General features: G+C 38.1%; 1 protein-coding gene and 1 long non-coding RNA gene across 18 annotated transcripts in view; one reads left to right on the forward strand and one right to left on the reverse strand.

Annotated features, from left to right (window-relative positions):
• The window catches only part of EMC2 (ER membrane protein complex subunit 2), a 98153-nt gene extending 93268 nt beyond the window's left edge, over window positions 1–4885 (reverse strand). For 8 of the 12 annotated variants that reach the window (XR_002343156.1, XR_002343157.1, XM_021089024.1 and 5 more), the window contains exon 1: window positions 4605–4660. Coding sequence is in view for 9 of the 12 variants with exons in the window: in XM_021089024.1 (XP_020944683.1) it covers window positions 4605–4619 (15 nt within the window). In the remaining 3 variants the exon portion in view is untranslated. Of the gene's footprint in view, window positions 1–4604 lie in introns of all 12 variants that reach the window. The other 4 variants (XM_021089015.1, XM_021089020.1, XM_021089021.1 and 1 more) reach the window with 4 other exon arrangements.
• Window positions 4829–18949, forward strand: part of LOC110260238 — a 125338-nt gene continuing 111217 nt past the window's right edge. For 5 of the 6 annotated variants that reach the window (XR_002343159.1, XR_002343158.1, XR_002343163.1 and 2 more), the window contains exons 1-3: window positions 4832–4897; window positions 13804–13900; window positions 14008–14102. This is a non-coding gene — a long non-coding RNA (uncharacterized LOC110260238). Of the gene's footprint in view, window positions 4898–13803; window positions 13901–14007; window positions 14103–18949 lie in introns of all 6 variants that reach the window. The other variant, XR_002343162.1, reaches the window with a different exon arrangement.

An 18949-nucleotide genomic window follows, 5' to 3' on the forward strand; every position in this document is an offset into this window, starting at 1 on the left:
TGTCATTTAGCATACAAGCTAATAATTAAGGCTAGGTATGGATGAGATTACCCAAAGAAGACATTCACTTGTTTATTTTACTTTTTTTTTCTTTTTGTCTTTTATTTTAGGGCTGCACCCATGGCATATGGAGGTTCCCAGGCTAGGAGTTGAAGGGGAACTGTAGCTACCACAGCCACAGCAGCACCAGATCCAAGCCTTGTCTGTGACCTACACCACAGCGCACAGCAATGCAGTATCCTTTACCCATGGAGTGAGGCCAGGGATCAAACCTGTGTCCCCATGGATGCTAGTCAGATTCGTTTCTACTGAGCCACGACAGGAACTTCCATTCCACTTTTTTTAGAGCTCTTTGAAGACGATGAGACCTGTGAACCAACTTTTCCTGGAAATACGTACATGTTTAAAAACACACTCAATTTTGCATACTATTTCAGGAAATACACAGACCACATAATAATACTTACGCCTGCATCCATCAGGAGTTGATCTCAGGATTAATCACCACTATTAACAGATTAAGGCTAAGGAAAGAACCACTAGGGACATAAAAAATTAAGGAGTTGGGAGTTCCCGTCGTGGCGCAGTGATTAATGAATCCGACTAGGAACCACAGGTTTCGGTTCGATCCCTGCCCTTGCTGAGTGGGTTAACGATCCGGTGTTGCCATGAGCTGCGGTGTAGTTCGCAGGTGCGGCTCGGATCCCACGTTGCTGTGGCTCTGGCATAGGCTGGCGGCTACAGCTCTGATTGGACCCCTAGCCTGGGAACCTCCATATGCCGCGGGAGCGGCCCAAGAAATAGCAAAAAGACAAAAAAAAATTAAGGAGTAAATGGATATAAAGCACTAAACCAAGCTGCGAAAAGTAATGAGAGCCTTAATGCTAAGAAACCAAGGAAAGGATTTTTCATAGCAGGAATATTCTACAATGACAAATGTACTATAGATATACAAAACTAATATTTTAGACCCAGCATTGGGTCTCCACAGAAAAGGAGATAAGCATGGAAACCAAACTGTGGTTGTTTGAAGGCCTGAACAAAAAGAGAAGTAGAGACAGTGAGCATATACAACTAAAATCTCCTCAAACATTTTTAATAAATATTTTTTTCAACAAATATTCACTTTATGCCTATTTTAGGCCAGGCATTGTGCTAGGCATCCTATCCATATCCTGTCCAAATAATATATTCTCAAGAAACTTGACTACACCCTCCTTCAACTCTCTTTCCCACCTCCAAACTCTTAATAACTCCTCTATTTAACAAACATCAGTAACTTTCAGCTGCCTAAGTAAACTACATACCTACTTTTTTTATAGAGCCCAATAAAAACTAAGAGTGTTAGACTTAGTATATAAGTTTTTTATAAGTATGTGATACATTTTCCTATCATAAGAATCATACTACTCTTGGAACTAACCATTTCCATGACTTTTTTTTTTTTTTTCTTTTTTTTCACCTGCACCAGCTGCACCTGTAGGTTCCTGGGCCAGGGATACAATTTGAGCCAAAGCTGTGACCTACCCAACAGCTACAGCAACATGGATCCTTAACCCACTATGTGGGATCAAACCAGTGCCTCCACAGAGATAAGCCAGATCGTTAACCCATGGCACCACAGCAGGAACACCCTTCCACGACGCCATTCAATGGAATTCTTAAAAGAACCTAGATCCAACTGACACTCCCTCCCCAAAATATCTAAACAAAAAAACTATTCCTAGAGTTCCCTCATGACTCAGTGGGTTAAGGATCTGGTGTTGTCACTGCTGTAGCTGTGGTTATAGCTGTGGTCGAGGTTTGATCCCTGGCCTGGTAAATTCCCTATGCCACGGGTGCAGCCAAAAAAAACAAAAAACCAAACAAAAACAAAACTATTCCTGAGGGTCTTCCCATCATCCTCTCTGAAAGAAAAATCTGCAATACTCTTTTCTTAAAAGTCTGCTAAGGAGTTCCCATTATGGCTCAGCAGAAATGAATCTGACTAGCATCCATGAGGATGCAAGTTTGATCCCTGGCCTCGCTTAGTGGGTTAAGGATCCAGCATTGCCATGAGCTTTGGTGTAGGGTGCAACTCAGATCTGGCATTGCTGTGGCTGTGGCATAGGTCAGCGGCTGCAGCTCTGATTGAACCCCTAGCCTGGGAACCTCCATATGCCTCGGGTGTGTCCTAAAAAGACAAAAAAAAAAAAAAAAAAATCCGCTAAAATAGGACTTTAATTCTACTCATTAATAACATTAATTCCAAAATAAGAAAACTATATCCTATTTGCTGAGTTGCCTAAGTCTAAGATACAAAAAAAAATTATTCCAACATTGAGAAAATGACTCACAGTCTTTTGTGAAGACTTATTACAGTTCATTTTTAATCCCACTAACAATTCATTCAGTCACCAGATTACTGAGTTTCTCCAATATGTCAGACATTAGAACAAGAGAGGCCTGGTCTCTCATGGCACTCTAGGAGAAACAAAATCTTTAAACTTAACACAACTGTACTTCAATAGTATGGACACACAATTAAAGAACCAGGGTTAAGTTTTGTTGCTTGTCTGTTTTTGTTGTATTTTTGTCTTTCTTTTTTTTTTTTTTTAATTTTGGTGGAAGGATGGGGAATGGCTGGGGGTAGGGTGGTCAAGAAAAGCTCTCTCAAGTATGTTACCTTTGCAGGAAATTCTGAGAAATGATAAAGTATAACGGGAAAAAAAGTAGAGCAAAGAGGGAAGAAAATTATCAAAAGGAATAACTTGTGTCCAATCCTAAGACAAAAGGAGCAGTGCATATTTAGGGAATTCAATAAAGGCCAGTACAACCACCTCATAGATAAGGGGAAGAGTAGCTTAAGATAAAGCTGGAGGCACAGGCAGGAGCCAGATCATCTTTTTATTCTTATTGTTTTGTTTTAGGGCCACAACCAAAACATATATAAGTTCCCAGGCTAGGGGTAGAATCAGAGGTACAGCTGCAGACCTATGCCACAGCTCACAGCATCGCTACACCCCGACCCACCGAGCGAGGCCAGGGATTGAACCTGCGTCCTCATGGACACTAGTTGGATTCATCTCTGTTGCACCACAATGGGAACTCCCCAGATCATCTTTTCATATGTACTTAGTTTAAAAGAACTTTAACATATGTTTTCCCTTTTGTTCCTCAACAAACTGTAAAGTAGTTATTAATCTAAATCTTTCAATTATGTTGCTCATTTTTAGAATTCCCACAGGGTAAGGTCACCCTGTGGTAGTTACACATTTATCCACTCATTGCCTAAGACTATACATGATACTATCATCCAAGAAACTTATACTGAACATACCTTCAAAATAGCACTTTCTAAAAAGCATAAAATATTTGAAACATTTTTAAGAGCATTAAAATATCAACCACATTATCATCCTGATACCCACCTTTTAAAACTACGTATTTACAAGTCTGTCTTTCTCCTAGACAGTGAACTCCCTGAAAGCAGGGACTGTGTGTTACTTAAATTGATATGCCCGAGATCTAGTACGGAACACAATGATTTTAATGTACAGGTAGAAACAGTGGGTTCACAGTATGGGAGAGGCCACAAAACCAATAATAAATCATTGAATTCAGTACCAGTGTAAAGGACTTTTACCTTTTCCTTTTCCCATCATTGTTTGCTACTTTGTACTCTGGAGAGATTTACTCACCATTGAACAATCAGTCCACGTGTTATCAGGTCATTGTTTAAATATCCCAACAATTAAGCTGTTAAAGTCTACTGTTAAATTTTAGAAATATACATTTCAATTACACAAATTTCATGCCTTAGAGAAACTCACGGCTCTTCTCTTAAGCATGCATGCCTCCCACTAAAATTCCTGCTCTTAGAGAACTGGTCCAGTTTGCTTCCAAATTTAAAGAACACATTCCATCTCAGATTAAACTAGAGTATGGAAAGAAAGTCCTTCATACTTCAGCACATGCCCCGAATAACCAGCTCTTTTCCTCTTCAGAAAAGGAATTACTAGTAAGAAACAAGAAGGAAGTAGTGTTGTGTGTGTAAATGTGTTTTGAGGAGAAATGGGACAGGGAATAATTAAAAAGGGGAGAAATCAGAAACCCAGGTTTTAAGAGAGAATGAAATGTAAACAACATGTAGAAGAATCAGCCATGTTCAAACGTTTCCAACACACCTTTACTGCAGAGAGTTGTAACCCTTAAACGGCACTTAAAAGGCTTTACAGGCCCTTTATTTTGGCGGCTGCAAAGACGCTTCAGCAGGCAACTACCCCGCCTCCTCCGCGCCCCCCAGCAGCCACAGGAATTGTGTGACAACCCCAGCCCGAGGTCCCTGCCGCCTAATAATGGAAGCTTCCCTGGGCCCCTGGACCTGCGCGGAAGTGGGACGGTCAGTCAGTCTACGGTAACCACAAGCGGTGGGAACACCGCAACCTCCAGCCGGTGGCCAGGCCAAGGAAGAGGTCAGCCTCCACTCCACCTCAGACACCACCTCAGCTCGGCCAGTCCAGTGCCGAAAAGACCCGAGAATCCAAGTCTCTTAGGACAACAGATATTCCCGAACCGCTTCCCACGGCTTTCGGTCTTTCAGCTCCCGCGTCGCCCGCAGTTACCTTCCCAAGTGACATCGTAAAGCTCCGAGACCTTCGCCATCTTCTCAGAACCTGGAGGCAGCGGAGTGAGAGGGCGGGGAGACGAGGTCACGTGACCTGCGACCGGGCGGTGGCAAATTTCGACACCATTTCTCATTGGTCGAGAGAGCTAAGGGGGAGGGATCCGCCGCGCATTGGCACGCGGGTCTGCGAAGGGGCCTTTGGAAAGGAGGGAGGGGCTAAATGGGCGGTGCGCTGCGCGCTCTGACTGTGATGACGCCAGGGCTGAGCCGCTGTAGACTGCTTGCGGTGAGGTGTGGGTTTTTACCATGAATCTTTAACAAATGCTAGGTCATTAATGTGTGCCGCTCCAGGTTTTTAATTTTTTTTCCTACGTTAAGTGTATTCATTCTCTTCCTGCTCCCTACTCAGTACCTTGTTCTCGTCATGACCCCCTGCGATGCAAAGTGCTGCGTGAATCCCTTGCCTGTCCCCAACTTTTCTTCTTTCGTGATGGGATTCACTTTCTCTTTCCTTTAATGTTAGGCTAGAATCATAACACTTCACAGAGTGTTCGTTAAATCTCTATGAGGAACTCAGCAGGATTCTTTTTTACATAATGCTTCTGTGGCCTGAGGACTTACGGTGTTCACGTGAATGGCTTCCTACCAACTTAAACCCTTAGTTAAAGCTCATCCTGGACCACTGCCTGCCTGCCACTCTAAATTTGAAACTGCATAAAAGCAGCCAGTATGTAAGTGCTTGTAAATAAATGAAGGACTGAATGTATGTACGAATGAAATGGTCACAGGCCCACAGTCTCTCCTCTTTAATCTCACGGGAGAGCCTCCAGGCTAATTGCTTTCTGGAATTTTTGGACTTTGTCTCCTAGAGCTAGGGAGAAATATCTGGGGTGGAAGTAAAAAATTAGAGAGTCTAAGGGTGTATTTAGTATTTGAAGCAATGAGAACATATTGTGGAGGGGGAATATGTAAAGTGAAGAAAGAAGGCTAAAAATCCCTGTGTAACAGGTATAGGTAAGGGTCAGTGAAGAAGAGGCAATCAAGATATAAGAAAGAAGGAAAACAGTCATATCCCCAAACCAAAGTAGGGTTTTTTTTAAAAAAGGAACTACCAGTGGTGGAACCTGCCCAAGGGAAGTTGTCTAAGGGTAGAAAAGACATGAATTTATAAACTTGGATAAAGTTCTGGATAAGCATCATTCTCTCCAGACTAGACAGTTTATAAAAACAAAACAAAAAACCCTTCGTGGAGTTTCCTAGTGGCCTAGTGATTAAGGATTTGGCATTGTCACTGCTATGGCTAGAGTTCCATGCCTGGCCTGGGCACTTATGTATGCTGCTGGTGCCACCAATAAATTAATTAACTAATTTTAAAACTCTCCATTCAAAAAATTAAAAACCCTCTACTTAGAAGTTCCCATATTCTGGAGTTCCCATCCTGGCTCCGTGGTTAACAAACGCTGGTAGTATCCATGAGGACTCGGATTCTATCCCTGGCCCTGCTCAGTGGGTTAAGGATCCGGTGTTGCTGTGAGCTGTGGTGTGGGCCATAGAAGCTAATTATATAGATATGAAAGAAAATATCTACCTTGAGTTTTCATCAAGATTAAAAGACACTTCGTGATGTTCTTATGGAGGTAACAGTCCTGCGGGTATAAATACTATTTATGTGCTGATGATAAAATCCAGCAGTCCTTAATTCTCTCCTGAAGCCCAGTTCTGCTTTCTTGACATACTCACTTAGATGCCTAATATGTATATCAAAGTTAACATCTCTCTAACAGAACTATGGATTTCTGCCGCACGTCCCCTGCTTGCTCTTCCCCATCACAACTGATCAAGCCATCCACCTAGTGGCACAAACTAAAATTCTAGGGTGTATAATTGATTCTTTTCTTTACCAACCCCACTTTTCCAGTCTATCTGCAAATTCTGTGTTTTATACTTCCAGAACTTTTCCCCAAATTCGTATTTTTTTAATCTCCAATGCTACTGCCTAATCAAGGCCACAACCATCTTTCACCTGTATGATTGTCATAGCTTCCTAACCACCTTAGTTTGATTCTTACTGTGTAAAATCTCTTTCTCGATGCAGCAGTCCTACTGGTTGTAAAACAACAACAGCAACCCACAAAAGTCCTTTGCTTACAGCTCTCAAATGGCTCTCCCTAGCATAAATATATACACTAAAATGCTTTTTCATGGTTTGCAGGGCTTTACTCAGGCCACCTCCCTCCTACATTTCTTACCCCATCTCCTTCCTGCCCTTCTATCTCTTTCACTAGACTGCAAATATTTTTTCTAAAACATGCCAAACTCCTCTCTGCCTTGGGTCTGGCATTTGCCCAGAGTGGGTAAGAGCCCAAGGGGTTGTCTTTTAATGATTTACAATTGGTATTAACAATTACAACTAATTGAGGTAGGAAATATTTTCTAATCATTTTAACTAAATGTCTTTGTAGCTAGCTACTCTTGTCTATCAGGCAATAAACCATTAACATTGAGTTAAAAGAGGTCAATATCAGAAATTTTGAACTGGAAACTAGAATAATTTCATTTTAAACTTAGAAGGCAGTTCGATTTTTTAGAACAAGATTTGTCAAACTTTTTTGCCTGCAACTCACATTAAGGAATACATTTTACATCACATCATATGCATTCATATATTTAAAGCCAAAACAAAATTTTGTAAACTAGCCTTCTAATGTGTCTTGTTCTTTATATTTTCTATTCTAATTGAGTCAATTCCATTTTATTTTATAAAAAATATTAGTTGTGACCCACTAGGGGTGGTAAAGTGTCCTATTTTTGAAAAATACTGGAGTTCCCGTCATGGCTCAGCGGTTAACAAATCTGACTAGGAACCATGAAGTTGCAAGTTCAATCCCTGGTCTCGTTCAGTGGGTTAAGGATCTGGCTTTGCCGTGAGCTGTGGTGTAGGTCACAGATGCGGCTTGGATCCCGCGTTGCTGTGGCTGTGGTGTAGGCTGGCAGCTACAGCTCTGATTAGACCCCTAGCCTGGGAACTTCCATATGCCCTAGAAAATACAAAAGAAAAAGAAAAACACTGATGGACATTGTACATGTTTCCTAATCTGAGGCCCTTAAATGAAATAATATGCTCAAGTTGTTGATACTAGTACATAACAAAGCAACTTCTTAAATTCAGTAAACCTTATGGCATTTATAAAATGGACACGTACTATGGAAATTCATATGGAGGTGATGAGTTGTTTAGATCACAGATGAAAGATGAGATGAAATAGTTACAGGAAAAAAGTCACCTTCTTTATAAGTGAAATATGAAATATTTATAGGAAAAATGTTTGTACTCTCTGAAGTGAGAAAAGTGACTATCTGTTCATATTTTATAACTTTTTTTTTTTTGTTTTGGTCTTTTGTCTTTTTAGGGCCACACCTGTGGCACATGAGGTTTCCAAGCTAGGGTATAATTGGAGCTGTGGCTGCCGGCCTACACCATAGCCATAGCATCCAAGCCATGTCTGTGACCTACACCACAGCTCACTGCAACACCAGATCCTTAACCCACTGAGCAAGGCCAGGAATGGAACCCCCGTCCTCACGGATGCTAGTCAGGTCACTAACCACTGAGGCACAATGGGAACTCCCATGTTTTATAACGTTTTAGATGTCCAATAAAATGTGCTTTCCTCAGACACTCAGGAGAAAGCTGGCATGTCAGTGACAAAACATCTAAATTCTTCTTTAACATTTTATGATATTATACATGTAAATTTAAAAAGAAATATCTTTTATAGGTAAAACCATAACTATGGAAACATAAACATCAAGCATACTTTCCGTAAATCCACATTCACAAATGTTCTCAAAGTTTTAGCTCTCACCATCTTATTCCTTTGAAAAAGAAGAGTTTTCATTCATGCATGTTAAAAATGTTTAATCCAGTTTCTCTGATTGAACAACTGTCAAATATTGGTGATAAATATCAGGAAACGATTCAGGCAGCCAAATATTAGATTATGCATGTCTGACACCATGGGAAGCACTACTTCATTTAATGATCTCAAAAGCAGAATGAACAAGGTACATGAATGTAATCTATTATCTGTCTTTTTAAAATGTGAAGCTATCTTATGATTTTTATTTTTTTCCTATGAAATCATGTTTAAATAGTTAGGATAACAATACATCAGAATAAACTAGGGTCAGAAAGGAATAACTTCGACTAAGCCCACATTTTCTTTGAGATGGGATAAGCTTTGATTATTTATCAAGCCAAATTGGCCCACAAAGTGCTTTAAAGTGCTTCTTTTTTATTTTCATAGTTTACTTAATTCAGTTAATATCTTCAGACATTATGAAGGACTAAAGCAACTTCTTTTTTTTTTAACACTTTTTTTTTTTTTTTGCCTTTTCTAGGGCTGCTCCTACACTAACTTTTATGTATTTATTTTTTTTGGCTTAAGGATCCCAGGCTAGGGATCCAATCAGTGTAGGTTCCCAGGCCAGGGGTCGAATCAGAGCTGTAGCCACCGGCCTACGCCAGAGCCACAGCAACGCAGGATCCCAGCTGCGTCTGCAACCTACACCACAGCTCACAGCAACGCTGGATCGTTAACCCACTGAGCAAGGCCAGGGATCGAACCCACAACCTCATGGTTCCTAGTCGGATTCGTTAACCACTGCGCCACGATGGGACTCCTAAAGCAACTTCTTAAATGCAGTAAACCTTATGGTGTTTATAAAATGGACATTATTTAACAGAACAAAGCATAATACCATTTTAATTGGTTTTGCAATATTTGGCATCATCATCAAATCATTTATTTAGAATCTACTGTCTGCTTTGTTCTGTTTTACTCATAGTGAGTTAAAATATCCCACATTGTGTAGCACAGCTTATACTACCCATAAAATTATCTATTGAAGTAAATTGGTCTCACTACAACCCTCACATAAAAATTTATCATTACTCTGACCTGATTGTTCTCTGGAGCCCATCTAAGACTCCGTTTTCTACAGTCAAACTGTAACTGAATTTTTTACTTCAAAAACATTCTAAAGAGTATTTATTCACAGTGAACAAAACTCACACAAAAATCCACTGTATATTAACTTAATTTTTATAATTACATATTATTCTGTTACAGATGTAATTTTCATTTTTCAACTGTCCTTCTCCTTAGTGTTTTGGTAGCATCACTTAAGACACAAGTGGCTAGGTTATTTACTCAGACCTGTAGTCCTAAAAAATCTTACTCTTGCCACCAGGCCACAAGGTCATTTATTTTACTGGTCTTTCTTTCAAATTTCTAAGGTCATGCTGACCATTCTTGGCTAAGTTTGGCTGAAGGACCAGTAACCACATTGGGGAAAATATGGCCATATTATCTTTCAGATCATAAATTATATTCTTTTTTGCATATAGGAGGGCTTATTTAGTCAATCTCATGGGTTTATTTAGGAAAGAAACTGGTCTCCTGACAGAATGTCTCTAAGAAAACTGCCCACCATCTAAATCCATTTCACCAACCCCATCCAGTACCACCTCATTCCTGAGGAAACAGCACAATATCAACGTTTTTTAAACTTTGTGTAACGTAATGTTTTATTTTTATTTTTTATTTTTATGGCTGCACCTATGGCATATGAAATTTCCCGTGGCTAGGGGTCGAACTGGAGCTTCAGCTGCCAGCGTATACCACAGCTACAGCAACACAGGATCCAAGCCGCATCTGAAAATTGCACCACAGCTGTGGCAACTCTGGATCCTTAACCCACTGAACGAAGTCAGGGATCAAACCTGCATTCTCATGGATGCTATGTCAGGTTCTTAACCTGCTGAGCCACAATGGGAACTCCCATAATTTTTTAAATTGTGAGCATTTTTTATCTTAACACTATGAAGTAAGGAATAATATAGATATACTGCAAAAGCTGCCATTTGGTTCAAATTGTTGTCACCTAGCTAGAAATTCTTTTAACATCATAATATTTTAATTTCCTCTGCTCGTTGTGTTTCTATTATTATTTCTTTTGCATCTTTTAAAAATGGGCTTGAACATTTGTCCTGTGGGTGTGGTGGGAAAGGGGCAGGCAAAGTGGGAGTGATTTCAGTTGATTCAGTTTTCCTAGCAATAGCAAGATTATGGAATATTAAACGTAACCTCAGTCTCATCATGAGAAAACATTAATGAAACCCAAACTGAGAGTCAGTCTACAAAAATAACTGACCAGTACTCATCAGGGAGTGGCAGTGACATTACATATTGCTCTTCTAAGCTTTTAGACTAATTATTGGCCTTAAGCAACCATTGATAGATTCTAATGTTGTATATGTGGTAAAATTAAGAGTTTAGACTTAAAGAAAGAATCCCCAAAGTAGTTTTATTAATTATAATTGTATGTATCGTGCCATAGAGTGAAGAGTTCTTTTATATTCTATCTATCAGCAGTGGGTTCTCTGCTAACATACATGTACATTGCTCTCTTGTACAGAGCTTGCTGAGTTTTAGTCCAAGGTTGAGCACTTTTGGCATATAAATTATAGGTAATTTGAACAATTTGTTTTAACTTCATCAAATACTAGTTTTCTCATGTTGAATGATTATAACAATATGTGATAATTATAACAAGGATTATAAGTAATAAAAAAATTCCTCATACACGATCTAGCATATGGCATAATATTACTCTTACTTAGTGTTACATACCAGTTACGGATTCCTTGCTCTAATAGGAATTTGCCCTGTACTTCTGCTTCTCTTCCATGGCTACTCTGACTCCTGTGAAAGTGACATTCTAAATACTTAACAGTACATAAGACAAAGTCACTGACTGTGGTGGGAGCCTTCAAGATGGCTTCCAATTATTTTCCCTCCTAGTTAGTACACCCTGTGTAGTCAGTCTCTCCCACGAAAAATAGGGATGACATATGTCTTCAATAGGATATTTCAGAAATGATGGAGTGTGACTTTGATTCTTTTTTATTTTTATTATAGTTGACTTACAATGTTCTGCCAATTTCTGTTGTATAGCAAAGTGACCCAGTTTACATATATATATATATATATATATATATATATATACATTATTTTTCTCACATTATCCTCCATCCCGATCCTTTGCAAGTGATTGGATATAGGAAGACAGTCATAAAAGACACCGTAGCTTCTGCCTTGCTGTCTCTTAGATCACTCATGGGGAAGGCACATGTCATGTCATAAAGATTCTCAAGCAGCTTCACAGAGAGGTCCACATGGTAAAAAAACTGAGGCCTTCTGCAACTTGCCAGCCATGTCAGTGGCACATCTTAGAACTGATCCCCTAGTCCCAGTCAAGATGGTATGCCCAGCTGACATCATAACTGAAGAATCATGATAGACTGTGAACCGCAATAGTCCAGCTATGCTGCTCCCAAATTCCTGATGTACAGAAATTCTGAGATAGCAAACAGTAATTATTGCTTTAAGCTGCCAATTTTTGGAGTAAAGTATTATACAACATGAGATAACTAGTATACCAACCAGTCAGGAAGGATGCAGATGCTAGGTTTAGTGCTTATGTGGCATCCTGGAGGTTCCTCTGCTGTCTCAGGCATTAATCCTTTAGCTTGAGGAAGGCAGGTGAGTCTGGGTAAATGGCTATCAAGAAATATAAAGCACTTTGATAATTGGTCAACCAGTACAGCCATACCACTTCGTATCAGTCATGCGTACATAGTCTCAAGGCATTGGGAAGCCTGCCTGGTTTTCCAGTTAGCAATAGAACCCTTGTTTTTCTCCATAAGCACCTCCACGTCCCGTGGCTCTCCTGAGTACTTTTGGGTCACATGGGAATTTGAGGTTCCCTCCCTAGGCATACCTTCCAGACTTTTTTTTCCCCCTGGGTCTCTCGCATCCTTAAAACTCTGACTGGATTTGAGCTTCTTTCCCTGGGAGCCGCCAAGGCTTTCATTAGCTCCACTTGAGTATCCTCTTCCTCTCTACCACTCCTGCCTCTAGTCCCCAGCCATGTGAGAGCAATAGTGTAGTCTCAGGGGAATTTCCCCACACCCCCAGTGTTTTATTCCCTAGGCATGGTCTTATTTGTGATTTATCCAGAGGCATCTATGGTGTATCCTCTCTGGTAGGTTTTTGAAAACCAAAACCAGAAAGATGAGGTTTGTGCCCTCTCAGTTTTCTCCCTCAGACACCCCTTCCCTCTGAGACAAAGATTTGGGATCTGTAGGAGGGTGAGGAAAGTTTAATTCTCAGAGAGATGGAGACAAAAACAGAGACAGACAGATAAAATTAATATCACATCTTACCTCAAAAATGTTATCCCACTACCCTGCCTCTAGAGAAATTAATATCCGCCTGCTAAGGAGCTATTGTACTGGTTGGGATACAACTATTTCATCAGAGTTCAACAGGCTCTAATCCAGCCATTTGCTCTAATTCCATGGTGATAAAGCAGCCCTTTGGCTTGCTTTTCCAAGTACCTACCTAAAAGAAGATACTTTACTCACAAAGCCAATATGTGCTAGAGAAATCCTTGCCTGACTTCCCCTGATCAGAATTAGGTGCCCTGCTCATATGTGCCAATATTCCTTTCACTTCTGTCTCCCTGAAAGCACTTGTTCCACTTAAATTATAATCATTACTTATTTATATCTATCACAAGACTCCAAGACCTATTTGACACCTGTGTGTCATGTTCATGATCTGTCCTCAGGTACTCAAGAAGTATTTGTGGAAAGACAGAAACTCCTTTTGAAGTTCCTGCTATGGCTCGGTGGGTTAAGATCCGCCTGCAGCTGCTCAGGTCACTGTGAAGTGTGGGTTTAATCCCCAGCTCAGTCCAGTGGGTTAAAGGATCTAGCTGTTGCCACAGCTGTGGCATAGGTGGCAGCGGTGACTCAGATTCAAACCCTGGCCTGAGAACTTCCATATGCTGCAGTTGCAGCTATAAAATTTAAAAAAAAGAAAAGATAGACAGAAGCTTCTTTAGTGCTCACCAGTGTGTGATTTATGAACCAATAAAATTTCAAGGGAAAAGATGAGGAGACCAATATATGGTTGCCAACTTTTTATTTTGCTGAGTATATTAAAAGTAACAACCACAAATTAGCTTCACATCATTTCACCTTAAAATTGCTATTTTAGCAATAAGAGAATAATAAGGATTCACTAAAGAACAGTTCCTAAGAAGGAGTAATTTAACTTCTTTACCAGGGACCAGTGGACAACTTCTACCTGAATTAGCATCATATGGAGGACATATTTGAGTACTGCCGCTGACTTCTTAAATCCTTTCCTATTCTCAGATAAGGTAAGGCAATTCAGAATGGTAATTCACCTGTTTTCAAGATGGCAATTTCTAGTTGTTGTTGTTTTAGAAAAACTCCCTAATTGGTGAAAATTCTTTCCTATCCTTAGTATCTGTGTTTTTAAAGAAAGTCATTGAGCATCTTGGCACATGCTTCCCAACTGGGACTCATTACCCTCTTCTGAAGGAGTGAACATACTAAAAAGTAAGAACTACTGTAATTTTGTTTATTTTAAAAATATGTTTGGGGAGGGATTACTCCAGTCTGATCTAAGAAGAAAAATAAAATTTTATTTGAAATATTGCATGACACAAAACATTTCTGGAAAATTTATTTCAGATATAGCTCTTGTCTCATAAATTGAGCAAAATTCATTTAGATTACATTTTACAGTAAAGCAGAGTAAATGTATTATTAGAGTCTTATTTCAAAAATCACCAAAATTCTTTTTTGTTAATTTTTTTTGTTTGTTTTGTTTTGTTTTTGTGTGTGTGTGTTTTTGCTATTTCTTTGGGCCGCTCCCGCGGCATATGGAGGTTCCCAGGCTAGGGGTCGAATCGGAGCTGTAGCCACTGGCCTATGCCAGAGCCACAGCAACGCGGGATCCGAGCCGTGTCTGCAACCTACACCACAGCTCAGGGCAACGCCGGATCGTTAACCACTGAGCAAGGGCAGGGACCGAACCCGCAACCTCATGTTTCCTAGTCAGATTTGTTAACCACTGTGCCATGACAGGAACTTCTTTTTTGTTAATTTTTTTAGAATATAGTTAATTTATAATGTTTCAAGTGTACAGCAAAGTGAATCAGTTATACATATATCCATTGCTTTTCAGATTATTTTACCCATGTAGGCCATTACACAGTATTGAGTACATTTCCTTGTGCAATACAGAAAGTCCTATTACTCACCTATTTTATATAGACTAATGTTTATATGCTAATACCAACCTTCTAATTTATCCCTCCCACCCCCATGTTTCACCTTTGGTAACCATAAGTTTGGTTTTGAAATCTTTGAGTCTTGTTTCTGTGTTGTGATTAACAACACGTTTGTACCATTTTTTGTTAGATTTCACTTATTAGTGGTCTCATATGATATGTGTCTTTCTCTTTTCAGTTTACTTCACTTAGTATGATAATCTCTAGTTCCATCCATATTGCTGCAAATGGCATTATTTCCTTCTTTTGTGACTGAGTAATATTCCATTGTATGTATGTACTACATCTTTATCCATTCCTTTGTTGATGGACATTTAGGTTTCTTCCATGTATTGGCTATTGTGAATAGTGCTGCAGTGAACATTGGGGTGCATGCATCCTTTTGAATTACAGTTTTCTCCAGATAAATGCCTAGGAGTGAGATTTGTGGGTCATGTGGTAGTGCTATATTTAGTTTTTTAAGGAACCTCCATACTAGTCTTCATAGTAACTGCACCAGCTTACATTCCCATCAGCATTGTAGAAGGGTTCCCTTTTCTCCACACCCTTTCCAGAATTTACTGTTTGTAGACTTTTTGATGGTGGCCATGCTAGCTGGTGTGAGATTGTGCCTCATTGTAGTTTTGATTTACATTTCTCCAATTATTAGTGATGTTGAGCATCTTTTCATAGACTTTTTGACCATCTTTCTGTCTTCATTGGAGAAATGTCTATTTAGATCTTCTGACCGTTTTTTAAATGGGTGGTTTTTTGATATAAATCTGTATGAGATGTTTGTATATTTTAGAGATTAATCCCTTGTCATTTGCTTCATTTGCAAAGATTTTCTACCATTCTGTGGGTTGTTGTTTCATTTTTTAAATGATTTCCTTTGCTGTGAAGAAGTTTTTAAGTTTAATTAGGTCCCATTTGTTTTTTGTTTGTTTTTATTTTCATTAGTCTAGGAGATGAATCCAAAAGATGTTTCTGTAGTTTATATCAAAGAGAGTTCTGCCTAGGTTTTCCTCTAAGAACTTTATAGTATCTAGCCTCACATTTAGGTCTTCAATCCATTTTGAGTTTTATTTTCAAATATTAAGATTCTTCTCTCATTGAAAAAAACAGTGAGTATATAAAGAGCATTTTCACTGGAACTGGAGTAGAAGATACTGTTAGCTCTACAAAAAGATGTGGTATAAACAAAAGACAAAAATAATAAAGACACCACAGAAGCGATATTTCTATTTTAAATTTTGCTTATTTTGAGAACCCATGGGATAGATTACAACAGCCTTTGGGAGAGTAGAACCATAAAAATTAGGAGATGGAAAAGATGAAATTCAACTATGATGTAATCCAGACCCTTGATGACACAGGAGACTCCCTTAAAGATCCCTCCTGCATGCTGTGTCTGTTGTAACACTTCAGGCCAGGAAAATTTCAGAATCTGAATTGCGCCTCTACAAATCTGTGCTTTTTCTTTATTTTTATTTTACTTTGTATTGTAACTTCCTTGCTGTCCTTAGGGAGAAAAAGAAAGGTAACCTTAATAGTCTAGTTTTAGTCCATTTTTTTTTTCTTACATAGTAATACTGAAAGCAAAAGCATGTTATTTTCTATTATAAAATAATTTTGTAGGTAAATTTCGCAGCTAAAGTCCAGCCTCTCCATAAAATAATAGATCAGACAAAATCCCTATGCAGGAATAAAAATAAGTAATCTCTTGAATTACAGATTTCTGTGCACTGAAAACTCTCAAGAGGAATTATGGCTTTTTGTTTTACATAGTGGTGTTTTGTTTTTTGTTTGTTTGTTTGTTTGTTTGTTTTTGCCTCCAGAATTCTTTGAAAATAAGAATCTGCTATGTTTAAGTCTAGTTTGAAATATATAACATGTTAAATCAAACTTGTGAAAACTAATCTATTTTAATATATCAGTTTTCCCAGTTATTACAGTCTAATATAATAATTTAAGGAATAATTAATTTAGTAGCCAGAAATGGTATTTATGATTATTATACTTAATCTAGACTGATTTAATATGAGTATAGGACATAAGAGGTCAGATTTACACTATATATTTAAAACAATGGAAACTAGTCTTGCAGGTCTTCATTTAGTTCATAAATAGCTAGCAAAACCTTTAACCATTGATTTTGAACAGAAGTGTTCACATTCTAAAAATGCTGGGAAATGAAAAACAAAATAAAATGATGTTGATATTCTTGAGAAGTGTTAGTGATAACAGTTAAATATTTTAAACTATCAAGAGCTAAATTTGGTTTATCACTTATGAAAATAGTTGTAACTGGCAGCATAATATCAATGAGTAGATACTTTAGTGTCAACACAGACAAGCTTATCAACCTGAGATGCATGCTAAGCACAATTAACTTGAAAACAAAAGTTCAACCAGAGTACACTGGTCTGATTTTGTGAGTTCTTTTCCAGAGTTTCAAAATTGCAGTCATATAAGAGCAGTTACATAAATGTTAACTTAGAAAAACAACTTGTTTCTAATTAGAAAAGATAAAGAATTTTTTAATTTAAGGAAGAAATATATTCATTACTTAATAAAATATCAAAACTCTTTTTGCTGAAAGACTTAGGTAGCTGAGCTCCTGAAATGTATCTAAATTACCAGTGGCCAAACCTATGAAGAGACATAGATTTTTGAAGAAATTATCACTGAGTGAAATTGTAACCATGCAAATAATGATTGGGATGAATATATGACACAAATACAAGGACATGCTATTTCTCACAGTTACTGCTGCCCTTAAAAAGAAATTGTTGTTTTTTTCAATGGCAATCCATGTACTGAAACAGTGATGTTCCTTGGAATCCTAAAACTTTTTAAAAAAAAATTTTATTATGGTTGATTTACAATATTCTGTCAGTCTCTGCTGTACCTGGCAGAATGACCCAGTTACACATATACTAAAACTTTGGCTTGGTTTCTAGCTTTGCCAATTGTTAATAATATGCCTTTGTGTTAGTCCCTGATATCTCATTTGATAGAAGATAATAATACCTACCTCAGAGGTTATTAAGAAAATTAAATGTGAAAATTGCTCTGAAAGCTTAGCACAATACCTAACACATGAATAACATAAATTCTAAGTGCTTAAAAATAATCACTCTAATGAAGTCATTTCGTGGGCTAGTTCTACTTTCTTTTCCATTCATCATTCAGTTCTAGTGCAGAATGATCTAGAAAACTGTATAATATTTCCTTAGTGACAGTTAAATAGAAGCCTGATGTAGATTTGAAAATAATGTCTTAGAAGAAACAAGGGTAATTTCTATTTGTTACATTTTTATCCACATTTTACTAATCCGTCTACTTTAAATTTTTAAAATCTTCAGGCAATTGTCATAAATTTTGATCAAGATCTCCATGAAGCCCAGATGGTTTCTTAAATTTATAAAATTAGCAACTACCTGCTCAAAACCAATTTATCTGTAAGGATGTGGAATGAAATGGGATTGTAATCACACCTGTCTCATCTTTTCTTACACATAACCTAAAACTGCACCTCTTTAACCTATAAAAATACTGCTGATAAAACCTGCTAACATACAGTGTTTTTCCTTTCTCTCCACTCTTTGGAGTTTCTCCTTGATGTCCTTAGGGAAAAACACCAAGAAATGACTATCATTTAACACAATTTTAATTTTGTTTTTTTTTTCAGCTTTAAAGGCAAATGAGAGCAATTATTAAGAAATGAACATATGGGACATTTTTTATGGAGGCTAATATAATGCTAGATCAAATAGCTTGTGTTTTAAAATCTAATGTTTTTCTTCCAACCCATCACTCATCATCCTAACCCTGTTCCCTATTACTCAACGACTTAGGATATAAAATAGTTGGGGATATAAGAATTGGTTTCACATACTTGAAAATATAAATGTAATTTTTAATACTTTAATAACAAACAATGCAACAATAGCTGGAACAATAATTTCTGGAGAACTCTTCCTGTGATATCACTAACAGACACAATGAAAATCTTCAAGTAAAAACTCACATCACAAGATAATCACGTTGACCTAAAATACTAGTCAATTGTGAGACTGTATCTTAGAGGGAGAACTAGGAAAGTTTCCTATAACTCCTCTGATTTAG

This window comes from Sus scrofa, chromosome 4 (assembly GCF_000003025.6).
Source record: "Sus scrofa isolate TJ Tabasco breed Duroc chromosome 4, Sscrofa11.1, whole genome shotgun sequence".
Taxonomy (NCBI): domain Eukaryota; kingdom Metazoa; phylum Chordata; class Mammalia; order Artiodactyla; family Suidae; genus Sus; species Sus scrofa.